This window comes from Trichoderma reesei (assembly GCF_000167675.1).
Source record: "Trichoderma reesei QM6a unplaced genomic scaffold TRIREscaffold_2, whole genome shotgun sequence".
In the NCBI taxonomy this organism is placed as follows: domain Eukaryota; kingdom Fungi; phylum Ascomycota; class Sordariomycetes; order Hypocreales; family Hypocreaceae; genus Trichoderma; species Trichoderma reesei.
In genome coordinates this window covers 1,500,039-1,516,113 of record NW_006711149.1, presented here as the reverse complement: position 1 = coordinate 1,516,113, position 16,075 = coordinate 1,500,039, and the positions used below count along the sequence as shown (strand labels likewise).

General features: G+C 53.9%; 3 protein-coding genes across 3 annotated transcripts; 1 reads left to right on the top strand and 2 right to left on the bottom strand.

Moving 5' to 3' along the window:
• Positions 1–96: 96 nt before the first annotated feature.
• On the bottom strand, positions 97–1,421 carry TRIREDRAFT_55180 (uncharacterized protein; the record flags this gene model as incomplete). Its single annotated transcript, XM_006962135.1, has 2 exons — positions 97–1,073; positions 1,145–1,421. The coding sequence occupies 2 exons, from the start codon at positions 1,419–1,421 to the stop codon at positions 97–99; spliced, it is 1,254 nt and encodes a 417-aa protein (XP_006962197.1).
• A 682-nt stretch (positions 1,422–2,103) lies between these two features.
• TRIREDRAFT_55467 (uncharacterized protein) lies at positions 2,104–4,797 on the bottom strand (the record flags this gene model as incomplete). The annotated part of the gene is made up of 3 exons (XM_006962134.1): positions 2,104–2,845; positions 2,911–3,983; positions 4,033–4,797. The coding sequence occupies 3 exons, from the start codon at positions 4,795–4,797 to the stop codon at positions 2,104–2,106; spliced, it is 2,580 nt and encodes an 859-aa protein (XP_006962196.1).
• A 7,946-nt stretch (positions 4,798–12,743) lies between these two features.
• Positions 12,744–14,185, top strand: TRIREDRAFT_2399 (uncharacterized protein; the record flags this gene model as incomplete). The annotated part of the gene is made up of 4 exons (XM_006961895.1): positions 12,744–12,904; positions 13,117–13,307; positions 13,429–13,642; positions 13,735–14,185. The coding sequence occupies 4 exons, from the start codon at positions 12,744–12,746 to the stop codon at positions 14,183–14,185; spliced, it is 1,017 nt and encodes a 338-aa protein (XP_006961957.1).
• Positions 14,186–16,075: the final 1,890 nt, after the last annotated feature.

Below are 16,075 nucleotides of genomic sequence, written 5' to 3'. Positions count from 1 at the left end.
CTCTCGCAAAGTGCAGCAAAAAAAAGAGAAAAAGAGCAGCATGCAAAAGGGGCAACAACCCATAAGCCCCCCCCCCTCCCCTTTTTCAATTCACTTCTAAATGTGCAAATCGCCCGTCCCAGAGAGATTAAACGATCCAGTCGAGTAGTCCATGGTGCCGCGCCTCGCCGCAGTCTTGCTCGCTTCAATCGCGTGAAACTTCCTGCCCACGTCCTTTGCCTGGACGACGCCCTGCATGATGGAGTTCAAGAGGCCCAGGAGATGGACATTGTTCGTCTCGCTCTGTACTTCCCTCTCAAAGGCCTCCCTGTCTGAGGGGATGACGAGGTCGAGGCGGCTCACCAGGGCCTGGATCTGCCGGAGGATATTGAGCGACGGGACGGTGTTGTTGGAGTCCGTGTCCATGCTCTCCCCCCCGTCCTGAGCATCTCCGTTGACGAACGAAGGCGGCAGACGCTGCAGGTAGGTGGTGATGAGCTGGATCCGCGAGTGAAGCATCTTGATGGCGTTTGCCTTGGCCGTCAGCGACGCCAGCATCTCCTCCTCCTCCCGCGAAAGAGCAGAGGCCTCATCCACCGCCGCGTCCTTCTTGTTGTCTTCGACCTCGCTCTCCACCAGCCTCCGCTTCCCCTTTCCGTTCGACTCTATGGAACGAGCCGTCCGTTCCTCCTTGGTCGTCGGCGCGGGAGCGCTGGCCGTCGCGTTTCCCCCGCCGCTGGCCACGTAGTTCATGCTAATCATCTCCGTCTCGTCCGTCTCGACCGAGTACGGCACCTCGCGGAACTTGAGCTTGAGCGTGGACTCGCCATCGTCCATCTTCTTGTCCTCGCCGTCGTTTTCACCCCGGACATCGTCGACCTCGTAGTTGCTCTCGTATATCGTCAGCGGTAGCTTGCCGCCTACGGAGTGCTGCAGGACCTCCTGGGGATGGAAGCCAAGCAGGACGGCAGACTCGTTCCAGTTCTCGAGGATCTGGTTGTGGATCGGCAGGATGGTGGGCGATGGGCCTGATGACGACAGCAGGGTGTACCAGCCGACAAAGTCCAGTTTGCGGTCCTTGTGCACGAGACACACTAGCGAATAATAAAAAGTTAGCAAAGCACTTCTGGTTTTTACGTTGGCCAAAAGGTCCGTCTCGCCGTACTCTGCTCCAGCCTTGCGCTGAACTTGGCTGCGTTGATCAGGTAGCCTCCCTCTACCTGGGGTGCTTCCTGGACGTGGCACTCAAAGGCGTGCTCAATGGTGATTTCACGGCCATTTTGCTGGCCCAGCAGGGCTCCGATAATGGGGCCCTTTTGCTCGCGCAGCGTGTGCCGTGTGATGTAGTCGGAGATTGTGAGCAGCACCAGCGGGTGCAGGACGGCCTGGAGCTGGGAGCTCTTCTGCGTGGACAGAAGAGGGTTGGAGCTGGGAGCGTCCATGGCCGGGGGATCTGTCGAAGGCGCGAGTTCCTCTTTGATGCTTTGTGTCTGTGGCCGTGTGTTTATGAAGGCGAGATTCGGCGAGAAATATAGTCGGGTAGGGATGCGTGATGCGTTGATGATTGGAGTTGGGAGTTGGGAGGTTGTAGAGCTAATACATGACGAGAGTCGCAGGTCCAGCAGCTGCCCCGCGTGTGGGGTTGAGACGCAGCATGTCATATCGTGCTGACTAAGCCATCTTCTGCTCCTCGAGCCTTTCACAGTCTACAAACAAATCGAAGCGATCATAGCACTGCAGACACAGAGCAATGAATTCTCACACAAAAGGTCATATACCTAATAGTCCTCTATTCATTGTGAAGATAAAAGTCAAGCTACCCTCAAAATACCCCCGACGCTCAACCTGGTGTCTCTTCATCCACCCTTGAAACTCCCTTCCTTCCACTAAACCGTTCATCCATTCGATATCATGTGTGCCGTTTCCATTTTCCCCCTCCCCCCTATAACACCTTTCCGAAAAACAATGAAGAAGAATAATAGAAAACAAAGTGACAATTATAGAACAGCAACATGCCTACATAGGTACCCTTCCAACACTGTTCGTTGCCTGAATTCGAAGACCCCGCGATTCGCTGTCCATATCCCGGATCAGGGCGTCCAAAGATCCACGAGCCGGGGCAAATCAGCCCACAACAGCCTTTTCGCTCAGGCTCTCGAGAAAGGCGCCCAAGTCTTCCTTCTTGACCTCCACAACCGAGTGCTCAAAGCTATCGATCCGGACACGCGCGCTCGTCTCGGCAACAACTTCTTGAAACGCGTTGCCAAACTTGTTGAGACCGTAGCCCCGATCATTCATCTCCTCATCATCCGAGTCGTCTTCCGACTCTGACGATTCAGAGGCCTCGGACTCCGTCTCCAGCTCGTCATCGTCTCCATTGTCGTCGTTGTCTTGGGTCGCAGCCCGCCGAGCCGCACGCTTCTCTTTGCGAATCTTTTCCTTGGCCTTGCGCGCCTCTTCTTTCTTGCGTGCCTTGGCTTCCTTCTTTGACTGCCGTTCCTGCTTCGTCGCCTTGTTTAGAAATAGGGTATCCGGTCCTCCGCCGCCTCCCGTGCCCACAACGGTGTAGACTCCACGCTTCTCGTTGAGGCTCGCCACTACCAATGGTGTTCCGCGGCCTCCGTGTGACAGCTTGCCCTGGGTTTCTTTTTCTTGCTCGGCCAGCGCCTCTCCGATCCAGAGAGCCAGCTTCGTCAAGGCAGCCGGGTGCGTAAAGAGCGCGACGTCGGGGCCATCTTTGACGACGCACATGCGGAAAGCACGGAGGTGCTTGATCTGTTTCTTGTTGATCAGAGAGGTCCCGGTACGGTAGATTGCGCGGTGCAAAAACTGTGCCGTCGGTAGTCCAGCCTTGAGGGCATCGATACTGCAGTCAACATGTCAGCATATCCGCCTCTCGTCTTCCACGTTCGTTTCCAACTCGCAACTCACTTTTCCAACGCGTCATATGCCTCCCAGAAGCGATGCACCCATTCCTCGCCCTCGGCAGCCAGCTCCGACTCGTCCTCCATCTCACGCGTTACCTGGCTCGGCCCTCCGTTTGTCGTGTCCAGAGCATGGGCATGTTTTCCGACCTCTAGCAGAGCGCCAATCACGACCCCGACGTCCTGGGCACTGAGAGTTGCGCGCCATCCCCAGCTGCGGACAAAGCCCCATCCATCTTTGGCTCCTGCGCGATCCTTGCCGTCCGTATCAACCGCGGGCACCATCTCATCGAGGTTGTAGAGCGATCCGTACTTTAACAGTTTCGCCCTCAGCTCGCGCTTCAGCATCATGTCCATGTGCGTGTAGCTCTGCTTGCACTGCGCCAGGCTGACTCCCATCTTGGCGAGGAGCTTGTGCAGCCGCTTGATGCCCGCTTCGCTCCAAGTTCTTAGCCTGGAAAAGAGATAGGGCGAATGCAGCATGCTGTCGTAGAGGCTCCAATGGCGGATCAGTAGAAACCTTGGCTCTGGAGACAGGCGAATGCCCGTGTCTTCAGGGTTCCTGGCCGTGGTTGGTATGATGCCATTGTTCTCGGGAGCAACTCGCCCATTAGTCATCTCTGGAGGGTTCAGTCTCCGAACCTCATCTCTCAGGAGCTGTCGCAGTCGAGCACCTCGGACGCCAAACCAGCCAGACGGCCTACCGCCTGCGCCCGACCGGACAGGCGCGGCAACGCCTGCCGATGACCTTCCGTACAGCTCCATCGACGTGACCCCTACAATGGCCAACCACAGCAGGTCGTTGTCATCGCGGCCTAGTTCGGAGGCCAGCGAGTACATCATCGCTGAGATGGGCTCGGAGTAGGATGACCCCATCCTGTAGTATTGGTGTAGGACGGCTTCGTTCTGTTGTCGCATTCGTAGGAGTCGTTTCCGCAGCGCGCGAGCTGAGGCGGCCGGCGGCGGTTGAGCTCCTGATGGAGGTTCGACGGGATCGCTCGACAGGCCTGCATCAGCTTGTCGTATCGACAGCAAGCCTCTGTGCTCTGGCCGGCGAGGAGAGCTGGCTATCCAGCTTGACTAAGGCATGTGTTAGAAATGGGACGACAGAGAACCGTGTCATACGTACGGAATTGCTTCGTCGCCGCTGGCGAGGCCGCGATTCCTCCTCATCGCTAGACTCCTCCTCATTCAAGCTCTTCCTCTTCTGCCCTGCGTGAGCATGCTCTGAGCCCGAGTCGGCGTGATCGCCATCGTTTTCGTCTTCGCTAAGATCCTCGTCGCCCTGCTCCTCAATGTCCGGCATGTCCAGAAGCGCAAGATACGCATCGCGTTCGGCCGTGAGGTCGCCCTCAATGTCGCCATCGTCGTAGACGATGATGCCGCCCTTGCCACAGTTGTATGATCGACCAATGGCCCCCCCTGTGACCCCGACCGGACTCCTTGACTGGTATGAGCTCGACGCCGTATCCGCAGGCTCGAGCGGGAAGCCGCCAAAGACATTGGCCAGGTTCCACGGCCGGTGAGCATCAAAGACCCAGACCTCGACGCCGCTGTATGGGGACTCTTCGCCCTCGGGTTCTAAGCCTAGCATTGGTCCAAGATCAACCATGCCACCGACCCCAAGGCAGATGACAACGCCTCCACTGCCTCCCTGCGACTCCATCATCGGTACAACAAGCTCCTTGCCTGCCTTTTCCAGGTCGCTGTAACCCGCAACGGGCTGGATCTTGTGCGGAATATAGTCATGTTTGAGTAGGCGGGTGAGGATGCGACAGGCGCAGAGAGCGTCCGGCTCGAGCGCGACGAGGATCAGGACGGCCGGGGAGAGAGGATGGCGGGTATTTTGGAGATGCGAGTAGAGCTTGGAGATTAGGGACCGCGGGAGGTACATGGCTCGAGTCGGCAGGTATGACTATCGTGTCGAAAACGTAAAACTCGAGCGGATGTGAAGAGGTGTGGAACGAGGTCGAGATCGGGTATGCTATGCTATGTTATGCTATGCTTTTCCCTTTGATTTAGTCGAGAAACGCGCACAATCCTAGCCCGGTCGTGACGGTAGAGGAACCTGGCGTCAGACACGCTTCGTCAAGGCGCATAGCACACGGATCGTAGGAGGATCTCGCTTCAAAACTGCCAACGAGAGATGCGAACAAGAACCATGTGCAGCATATCAATGCGACGAGGTACGGAGAGGTATTGAAAGAAGAAGGGGAAAAAAAATGAACAAACAAGAAGAAACACAAGGCTATGGGCAGTAAGAAAGATGCTGATGCTCTCTATGTTTATGCTGTGCTCATTAAAAAAAAGTGACGGACTCTTTTCGCTTTGTTGTGTCAAAGCACGCTTCACGACAAGTCGCATGGATGTTTTTGCAGCTTAGGAAGGAAACGCGTTCCTGGCAATTAAACCGCCCAATTGAATGACGCGCACCGCGACGAGCCAGAGTGGGAAGGATCGATGGAGGGGTCCCGGCAGGTGGGGCATGGCATGGCGGAAGCTGGAAGCTGTTTATCCGAGGGTCTGAGTCTGTGTCATCAACTGGAAGGTACGGGACAATTGCCATGATGGAGAAGCCTCGAGTATGCAGACAATCTGGATGCAATACTATGGCGTTGAGCAAGCAATTGCGAATCAGTCGACCAGAATCCAGCCGTTCAGAAGCCCGACACAAGCAATTCCAGGTCCTGCTTACTGTCCACATGCAGCTCAGCTCAGCGTGGCCCTGCTGCAACTTTCAACGCACGGCCAAAACAAGACCTGACCTGCTACCTAGAGGTAGTGTCCGAAAAGGCGGCAAAGGAGATCCAACGTTCTAGACGCATGACAACACGCCAAAAAAACAATCACACAACACACTCTCGTCAATACCTACTACTACTACCTATAGAGGTAGCTTACCCCAGGCCCGAAAGGGACGCCATATCCGTCCCGTTCGCCCGCCCAGAAATCAAACAAAACCAAGACGCCATCTCTCCAGATCTTGGCTTGAACTCCCAGCTTTTCTTCTCTGGCGTTTCTGTGTCTGATTCGTAAGACGGGGCGTCGGCGTATGGATGCGAGTCAAGAAATCCCCGTCGAACGTCAAGAAGGAGAAGCATGTCCTGTCTCGGCCCGTTCGGCTGGTTCAAAGTTAGTGGTACTACTATGTACTACCCCTAGGAAGATCGAAACCATTCTTGTCAGCTTCGATATACTAGTACTACACATCTTGCCTATTGGTGCGCTTCTCTCGTAGATTTCGGGCTCCATGATAATGCTACGTATGATGCGCTGTTCGCAGGAAGGGAGACGTTTCGGATTGGCGCCGTGAGAAGCACGACGATGCGGTGTTTGATCCACACACCCTCCTCCTCCGTCACGTACTGGGAGGGGGCACCAACTTGAAGTCGTTGGGGGCCGGAACACCTGAGCCCAAGGCCGTGGTAATGGGTCGTGCTTGAGGCTTACATACAGGAACAACAGATCTAGAGAGGGAGGGGAGGCGTAATACGGAACACCCACAGATGGTGTGTCTTTGCCATTGGCTGCCAGCCAGCAATAATACTGCGGCTAGATGGCCATCAGGAGAGGCGGCAACGGGCACTTGACAGCTTTCTCGTAATATGCTAAGGGGAAAGCTCAGAAGTCCTCAAGGTTTATAACTAGTCATACTTGGCAATCGTCAATCATTACCACTGGGAGAGAAATCTGGGTACGGCAAGAAGCTCGTTGCCAGTCCGTCTGTAAGAAGGAGGGTAATGAAAAGAGGTCCCTGCTGATCAGACAGTCAAGCGAGAGGGAGGGAGGTCCGGCATTTCTCGTCATGGTACGATGTCGAGGTCAGGCAGGTATCTAGCTGTACGAGTAATATGCGTCTTGTGCAAGCCTACCTACCTACCTTCTGTACCTAGCTGTACCCACCAGGACTCGTATGTACATGCGCGGGAGAAGGCAGCCGTACGCTCGGGTCCCCTGTCTAATAAGGTAAGGTATTACTAGGTATGCTTTCCAGATGGAGGATTGCTGACAGGGCGGCCGGAGCTAGAAAGGTTGAATGGGATTCGAGCCGAGACATGTGAAGAGCAGGGTCTCCAGGATTGAGACGACAAATAGTGCAAATTAGGTAGTAGGATGTAGGATCATCGGTAACCATCATGAATTGGCGGCGTGGGCATAATAGACCAGATTAGCAGTGTAAGAAAGGTAAGCTATGTATGTTCAAGAACGGAGCGTGTCAGGCGTCTTTAAGTAGTAGTACTACCCGTAATATTGCTTGCAAATCGTCTCGAAGAGCTGAGCCAAGGCACGAGCGGAGATGCTTCACCGTCGCCCTCGAGCGACTCCAACCCCGCTGCATCATTCGCCGAGCCTGGAGTGGACAGGCGGGCTATTATCACTAGAGGTAGTAGGTAGGTGTTACATTGCAGACGAGGGCATGCAGAAAGCCACGACAAGCAGATCGCCGAAGATGGAAACATGAAAAAGAGTGGGAACCCCCAGTATTGGGATGTCAAACGAAGAGACAGACGGACAGACAGACAGACAGACAGACGGGGACCAGGCGTGGCAGCCGTCCATTGCCTGACGCGAGCAAGGGCGCTGCTGCATAGACCCGGTTAAAGCTTGTCCCTGTTTCTCTTCTTCTGCTCGTCTTCCTATTATCCCTTGGTTCTCTTCTTTACTAGTACCCAGTTGAATGCTTGCATGCAGGTACTGCTAATAACCTAGTAAGTGCGGACTTAAAAGTGAAAAGCCGAGGGAGTTGTGTAAAGGATTGTAGGTGAGGAGGAGACGAAACGACAGACACGCGAGACCAGGCGGGTTGGAGCATCGCATCGTGACAAGGGGCGGTGAGGGTTTTTGACAGGACATGGGCATGACATGACATGACAGGCGACATCTGCAGATGCATCTGGACGAAACGAAAAGTAACTTGTACAGTGTACAGTACTCTGTATTACCAGACTGCCTGCGCATACATACCTACAGCAGGGATACGTGCAGGTAGCAGTTTAGTACTGGACATCCCTACCTGCCAGCCAGCACAATCACAGCACGCAAAAAGCTTGGCTTGCGGCGCCTTGTCTCGCCTTGCAGGCAAATGCGGCAAAACCGGACGTCGCAGAGGCCGCAACAGTTTGACCATATGGAATAAACGCCCCGAAAGGGAGTCATACAACAACAAAGTCGAGCATGCACTAGTACCTACCTATTAACAAGCGAGTGCCGGAAGAGCCTGTCGATGATTCATCTTTCCTTGATCCATGCTGGCCATGCCCTGCACATCCTTCCTCTTACTGTATTGATCAGATGAATCAAGGTTATTAGTTGGCGGCTCCATCTCCGAGCCTTTAGCTGAGGAGTACAGAAGAGGGCAGCAGAGAGCAAGTGAGAAGAAAAAAAAAAAAAAAAGGAAAGAAAAAAAGCGGCGCACATCCCGCAGAACCGGTGCCACCCAACGACAATTACCGACCGGACGGTAAGGGCTTACGGGGGGGTGTGCGAATTGCAGTTGGAAGGATTCTGCCTTCGTTTTTTCCCTTGCGAGGCATAGAAAATATACATACATACAGTATTAGGTAGGATGGGGGGAAGGGGGAGAAGCATGATTCTGGTTTCGTAGGTAGGTAGCCCGTGATTGCCGACTCTCGGCTTGGAGAGGGAAGAAGGAGGAAACAAAGAGAGGACGATATCAGTTCGCTTCTTTTGGGATTCTTTGTCCTTGTGTTCTGAATTGCTTTCGTGGCTCGAGGTCCGTCCATCATCTCATCTTTCCCGCGTGATACGCGGTAATATCTGGATGAGTAAAAGTGTGTGCGAGTGTGTGAGCGAGCGGTCCGAGAAGGGGGGGGCGGATCAAAGAGACCGAAAACAGATCAATGCAACCTGGAACGAAATGCTGGCGGCCGGTACCTTGAGTGTCGCAAGGGAGGTAAGGTACCTACTGTACATGTAGTACTCGTATGCGGCGGTATCTAGATACCCTTGACACGGCAGTTCCGCAGTGAAATGCGACAAGACAGACAGCCAGCCCAGAAAGCTTGGACGTTTCTGCCCCGTCGCAACGCGGCAGCTGTCCATGGCATCGGCTACCGAATGATTTTGCGCAGGGCATGATGGAATGATGAGTCTCCACGACGAGACCTGTTGTTGTGGGTTGGCCGGAGCTGGTACATTCTTGTCCGTATTTATACCGGTTACTGTAATTACCTACCTTACTCAGGTGTATCTGCGGGTTAATATAAAGTAATCTCAAGTCGTCGTGGTCTGAGGGTATTTGCATCTAATTCGAACCTCAAGCATACCTACAGTATGGCAGCAAGCGCATGACAAGTCCTCCTGCAAGCATGTACGACTGAGGATGGAGTCAATGCGCAGACCAATGCGAAGGGAAAGGAAAAAAAAAGGAGGAGCTAACATTGCCCATGAATACTTACTTGGACCTGAACTCCAGTTGATGCTCACATGCATGCAACCCGCCAGCCAGCCAGCGGCGATAAGTACCTGAGGCGGGAGTATCTGTACCTGCGCTCAGCCCCCCCGGAAACAGCAGCTGGCAGGACGCTGGGACTGGAGCGAATTGGAACTACCGAGACGTCTTATACGATAGGCCGGAAGGGCATGACACACCGCACCAGACTGTCGGGTCCGGCTGCTTGTTGCGTGCGCCACATCTGGTCCAATGGCCGTGCGAGCCTGATGTTTTTTTTTTTTTCTTTTTCTTGTAAGATGCGTGAGACGAGAATTTGGGAGACGATTCTATGCGAAGGATGCACAGCTGGAGAGCAGCACCAGCACGGTGGCAGCGGTGGCTGGACGTGTTGCATACATGCAACCCAACAGTCATTGAGAGCTGTAGCTAGGTACTGTTAGTGTAACCTACTGTAGGTAAGGGGAGAGCGGACGGCCAGAATCGCTGTGAGCCGGCTGGTCCCTCCCTACTAGTAGTACCTAAGATATCTAGCGGTTCACGTTAGCACTGGTCGACACCGAAGGCATCTGGTCCAAGACGACTTGGATGGGAGCCCTCGCCAGGGGACTTTGATGACGGTCCAGCTTGGCGAGCGAAGCGACAGCCGCAATGCTTACCTCGTCGTGTTACTATGTTCGTTACCGCTGCTCCTCGCTTCGGCATGTTTGATTTCCTTTTTTACTCCCTCGTTTCTAGGCCAGGGAGGTTCAGGTAAGGTAGGTTGTTAAGAGTCTAGTCGGTCTTGGTACGCGGCACGGTAAACTTGACGTAAATCTATGTACCTACCTCAGGGTCGTGCTGCTCCAAGTTTTAGCGAGCCGCGCTGAGGAAGCTCAAGCGATGCCCGGCGGAAAAGTCCACCGCCTTGGCAGTTGTGTTCAATCTGTGTGATTAATAGGTACTTATCCACGGGTGATTTTGGTGTTGGTGAGCTGTTGGGTAAGTAACTTGATTTGTTCCGTCCGGAGCAGCAGCGCCGCGCATGATGGGGGCCGCACACCATCATCTCGCAGCTCTTGTCTCTTTCCGTGTGTGTGTATGTCATCCATTCGTTCAGTTGCCTACTCATACAAATGATGGCCCTTTGAGAGGGGGATTTGAGGAGCATTTGCTCAGGCAAACGACTAAAATGGCGTCTTGGAAAGCTCTCAGGGAGGAGCTATTGGCGTGTTGGCTAGGTGCTTTTCCCCGGCGCATCTGGTCCAGAGTTTTGGCCACGGATGGCGCAGAGATGGAATCTTGACCTCATGTCATGGCTACTACTTACCAGGTAGTAGGTACTACCACTACATGTGCATGTGCCTACCCCTCTCTTGGGCGCTGGCATTTCGTGGCTTGCTGGAATGCTTGCTGCATTGCAATTTAGTGGGTGTGATTTACGTGCTCATCTGGTCATTTCCGTTTTGCATTACTCTGTGATTATTCAATCCGATCGAAACTGTTACATTTGGCAACATTCAGTGACCGCATCTGTTGGCCGTTGTCTCGCCGTCATTGCTGCTAAGATGTACTTAGGTAGGTAGCTCGACAGTGCTGGCATTGGCATTCTGGCCTCGTACCGCTACATGCCATGCCATCACCAATTCGTACCTATCTTATTTCCTCCTGCTCCTCCGCCCCCCGCCATCTGCCCTCAAAAATCCTTCCGCGTGCGTGTCGCTTAGCAGCCCTCTCTCTCTCTCTTCGGTCACGAATAAGAAACTCCCAAATCTTGTCCCCCTTCCTCCATCGAATCAGCTCTCGCCCAACTCCCTCCCTCCATCCCTCCCTCCTAATCTTACCAAATCAAATCAAAACCCCCCTCCCGCCGATTTGGTTCACTGTCCCGACAGCACGGCGCCCAGGAAAACGGTACGGTAAGGTAGCGTCTTAGCAGCAGGCAGTCAGCCACCAGTGCTCTCCACCCGCTACCAGATCTCTGGCTCAGACACCGACCAACAGCATATCAAAAGACCGGAGCCTATTCTGTCTCGAGCCACGCCCCCCCATTTCGCACTCCCTCCCGTCTCTGTCCTCGCGCCTGTCTGCTGCCTTTGCTCTGCTCTGCTCTGCCCGCTGCCCTGCTCTGCTCTGCTCTGCTCTGCTCTGCTCTGCTCTGCTCTGCTCTGCTTGTGCCCACGCCCCCCCTTCCCACCAAGGGATCTGGATCCTCCCTGCCCTCGGCCTCGAAAGGTCCTGTCCGCGCCGGTACCTCTGCCCAGGTACTCGTACAAGCGCGCTGGCAGGGCCTGTACCTTCCTACCCGTACCTACCTGTACCTACCTTACCTGTACCTTACCTTGAACAGGTCCCCCAGGCCCAGCTAAAACAGAGCAGACTCCCGCCATCCGGCCCCCGAGACCTACAAGTTCCCCCCCCAAATCCAAATCCAAATCCAGGTCCCTCCAGCTCCAGCTCCAGCTCTGCATCCCCAAATCCTCCCCCCTCGAACTCGAGCTTCTGGCCAGTCGTGCAGGCCGCCTGCTCGCCCTAACTCAATCCATCGCATCATCCTCGTCCTCTCCTCGTCATTCCTCGTCTTTTAAACTCTCCGCATCCCTGCTCCCCTGCTCTGCTGCTCTGCGGCCCTGTGTCCCGTCTCTCTGGCTCCGAAGCCTTGCCTGGCCTTGCCTTGTCTCGCCTTGTCTCACCTTTCACCTGCACCCTCACCCTCTCCCGCACCCGCACCCGCACCCGCATCGACTCACACACCCTCTCTGCCACGGCCAGCTGCTGCTATATGACCACATCCCAAGCGATTCCTGCATCCCCGTGTCGCCTCGCATTGGCCAGCCGAACGCCCTTGCACCCTTCGAGTCCCATCCATCCCCAGTGACGGACCCAGCCTACTGGGCCGGCAGACTTGGCCTTTGACCTCTTCTTTTTTCCCTTTCCGTGTCCGCGTCCGCATTCTGGGGGGGCGTCTCGTTTTTTTGGTCGCCTCTTTTTTCCCTTTCTTTCCTTCTCTGCTGCCTTTTTCGTTTAATAGTACGGCATCCTCTCTCTCTCGGTCAGCCGTCTTTTTCTCCTCTTGTTGCTGGACCACATCTGCAAATCACTCCGGGGCCCGTCCAGTTCTGTGCTAGAACAGATCGACCTTGGCTCCCCGAACCGGAGACGTTCCGCCCATTGCTTGTGGCCCATTGCCTGCAAATAGCGGCTTGTTCGCTGCGGGTGCAAAGTTGGTGGACGCCTCCATCCAATCAGCCCGGGTCACTCTTCTGGCATAGGCATTTCTGGTCGACCCTTTTTTTACCCCATCCTCGCCTCGCAGCTCACTCGCTTTTTCTCCGTCTCTGTTTCTCGCCTCATCCCTCCTCAGCTCCAGCTGCAGGCTCCGTCTCTCCTCCGGATATAGCCCTGAATCGTACCGTAACCCTTCACTGCTGTATCCACGCCGGCCCATCATGAGCTCCCTCAACTCTCAAGGGCCTCCGGGATCCGGAGGCGGTGGTGATCAGCACGGCTCCAGCGAGGACTCAACGTCGGATTATGCCGAAACCGTGGATTTCTCAGAGTTCACCTCCATCGACACTGCCCAGATGGTTCATAGATACAAAAACGGGAGGTATGTCACGAATCCCTGACCCCAAAAGATGCCGACAGCCTTTGGGTGGCAAATCCCCAGAAAAAGAAGGGAACAGGGAACAGGGAACAAGGGAGAGAAGGGGGAAAAAAGAGAAAAAAGAAGAACAAGAAGGGGACACAGAAGGAACAATACAAAACAAAAAAAGAAAGCCGAGCCAGAGTTTATGAGAGCTGACCAACTCCTGGCCACAGGCGATACCAGGGCTGGTTCGACGAACGCTATGGATTGCCAAACGACGATACAGAGCAGGCCCGCGAGCACCTCAAGCACCGGGTCTACTCCGACTACCTGCTCAACGGCGAGTACTTCAAGGCCCCGATAGGCGACAACCCCCAAAAGATTGTTGATCTGGGCACCGGCGCCGGGTTTTGGCCCATTGATGGTTCGTATCCTCCCTTCCCCCTCACCCCCTCTCTTCGCAATCTTGAGAGACGAAGCGCAGCACTACGATTGCATTGCTTTGGCGTCGACTTCATGTAAACTAACTCTGCTGCAACAAACAGTGGCCGAGCGATTTCCCAGTGCTCGCGTCATTGGCACCGACATTTCCGCCATCCAGCCCCCTTGGTCACCGCCAAACGCCGAGTTCCGGGTGGAAGATCTCGACGACGCAGATCGGCCGTGGACGAGAATCTACTCTGGCGCCGACCTTATTCACACCAGATCAGTCATACAAACAGTCCGCCACCCCGAGCTGTTTCTGCAACGAGCCTACGAGTACGACAATGCCCCTATGCGCAACCCCTGCCCTCCTCCCTTGATTGACCCCTCGTGAACAAGACAGCAGTATCTGACCATGTTTGTAACAGAGCCTTGAAACCCGGCGGATGGATTGAGTGTCATGATCTCTTCATACCCGTAACCTGGGAAGACGGCACCCCAGCGATAGACCACCCCGTTCAGCGCCTCTACGACCTCGTGAACGACGGCCCCTTTGCGCAAAAGTACGGCTGGCAGCTCTACTTTCCTCCGACGCTTCCCCAAGTCCTACGGCAGATGGGCTTTGTCAACATTCAGGAGCAGCACACGCCGATTCCTTTGGGGCGGTGGGGGCGGCGATCAAGAGACCGAGAGATGGGCATGTTCAACCAAGACAACCTGATCGACTGGACCGCGGCGCTGCTCATCCGGCACGAAGATCTGGGCATCACCGAGGAAGAGGCCAGGCAGTTGTGCCAGGAGACGCTCATGGCCATGGATAACACCAAGGTACATGCTCGTCTGGACTGGGGGATTGTCTGGGCACAGAAGCCGTTGTGAAGGAAACGGAGGAGGAGAAAAAAAAAACAAAGAAAAGGAGAAGAAATAAGCAAAAAATGACGACCTCATGATCACCATCACAAATGGGAAAAAAAGATGACGGACAAAAAAAAAAGAGAAGAAGAAGGGTGGAATTTGTCAAGCTGCTAAGGGAGGAGACAACAGCACTCCCGGCACGATACGCGCATTGACACAAAGTTGAAGCATGACTGCATTGGCGGTGTCCAGCTCGAACCACCCGCCGGCCGCTTCGCAAACGATACCTATCCAAGCATTTCAGCGGGCTAAACCCTCGGTTTTTTTGCCCTCTCATCTCCTCTTCCCTCTCAACATTTCTTTGCCTGAGTGGGGTAAACGTGTTTGCCTAGGATTCAACAAGACAAGCACTGGTTTCTCAAGAGACTTATCGCCGATTGAGAAGAGAGGAGAGTGGGAAAAGGAGCTAAAAAGGTTACGGGACGAGCATTAGACGGTGGGGAGGCACCACATTACTAGCTATCCGACTGACCTCATGCTGGCAATTTCTCCCCCCCATCTCCGGTCTACTGCCGAGGGGCCGCACCACACGCCCTCCCCAAAACAAACTACTAATCTCATTGACACCTCGACCGCAAGAAACGAAACAACCACACGGACCAAAGAAGAAAAAAAAAACATCACAGTTCCTGCATTGACCGGGAACACGACTGCATCATGAGAGGATAAAAGAGGGCATTCCGAAAGGGGGGGCACTGATTTACGGCGCTAGGTTTTCGGGAGGGGACTCGATACATGGAACTTTTGGGAACGGACGAAAGAAACGGCGTTTTCCTGTTGTTTCTGACTTGATTTGGATTCTGGGGCTTGGTCCGGCATTGCGGCGTTTCCTTTTGCTCATTCCTGTTGTATTGTGTTTCTTGTTCAACCGGAATACGTGCCCTGGGAGGGTGCATGGTATCTCCAGGAAGGACTACGAAAAAAATACCCATCCTTAACTAAAGGGGGTTTTTTTTTCCTTGTCTGTATGGGAGGGGGAACAGGTAATGCAGCTGTCGCCCCCATTGTTCTTGTTGTTGATCTTGGCGCTTTGGCTCACTGGATACATCTGAAATTTCGAGAGAGGGGTTCACAAGTCTGTCTTTACGGATGTCTTTTTCTGTTGGAAAACGGGTTTCCTTGTCTTTCTTTTCATTTCAGGCATCGGTTGAGGTGTTAGCATACCAGGGGAGTTGTGCATTTGAAGACGGATAGACAGACGCGTGTCGCGGGTTCCATACTTGGCGTGCTTGTCCTGTCTGCGAGTAAAGCAGAAGCAATATATACATACATATCAACAACTCAAATCGATCCATCAAAAAGGCACTCCATTACGCCAGTCCCGAGACTATATTGATCTACGGTGCACTACATGCAGTACCAGGTCTGGGTATTATTTGATACTAAATACCTACCAGAGTACTACTCGAAGCCCTGCCGACCGAACCTGGTCATACCTTGGGTGCCTAGGTACCGCTTGGCTGGAGGGGGGGGGGCTGTGGGATGGGATGAAGGGGAGTGGATGTGATCAGAGTCAACGTGCGTGATCTCGCAGCATGAAGGGCATCCCGGTCCCATTAGTAGGTACCCCATTTGCCCATCCATTCTCAATCCGTACCAAATTTGGACCGCTTTCCTTTATTACATACTGTGATACCTCATCTCAAAAAAAAAAAAAAAAAAAAGAGTAATCCTATTTAAACTATAGCATATTCCTATTTAAACTATAGTAGTCTATACTATAACTAAAGGGACACCCTTAAGTAGTAAGGTCTATGCCTATACACTAAAATATAGTATAGTATACTAGCAGTTATTACTATTAAAAGGATATTACTAGAAGAAGGGCATAAGGGTTAAGACTAGGTAATTAAG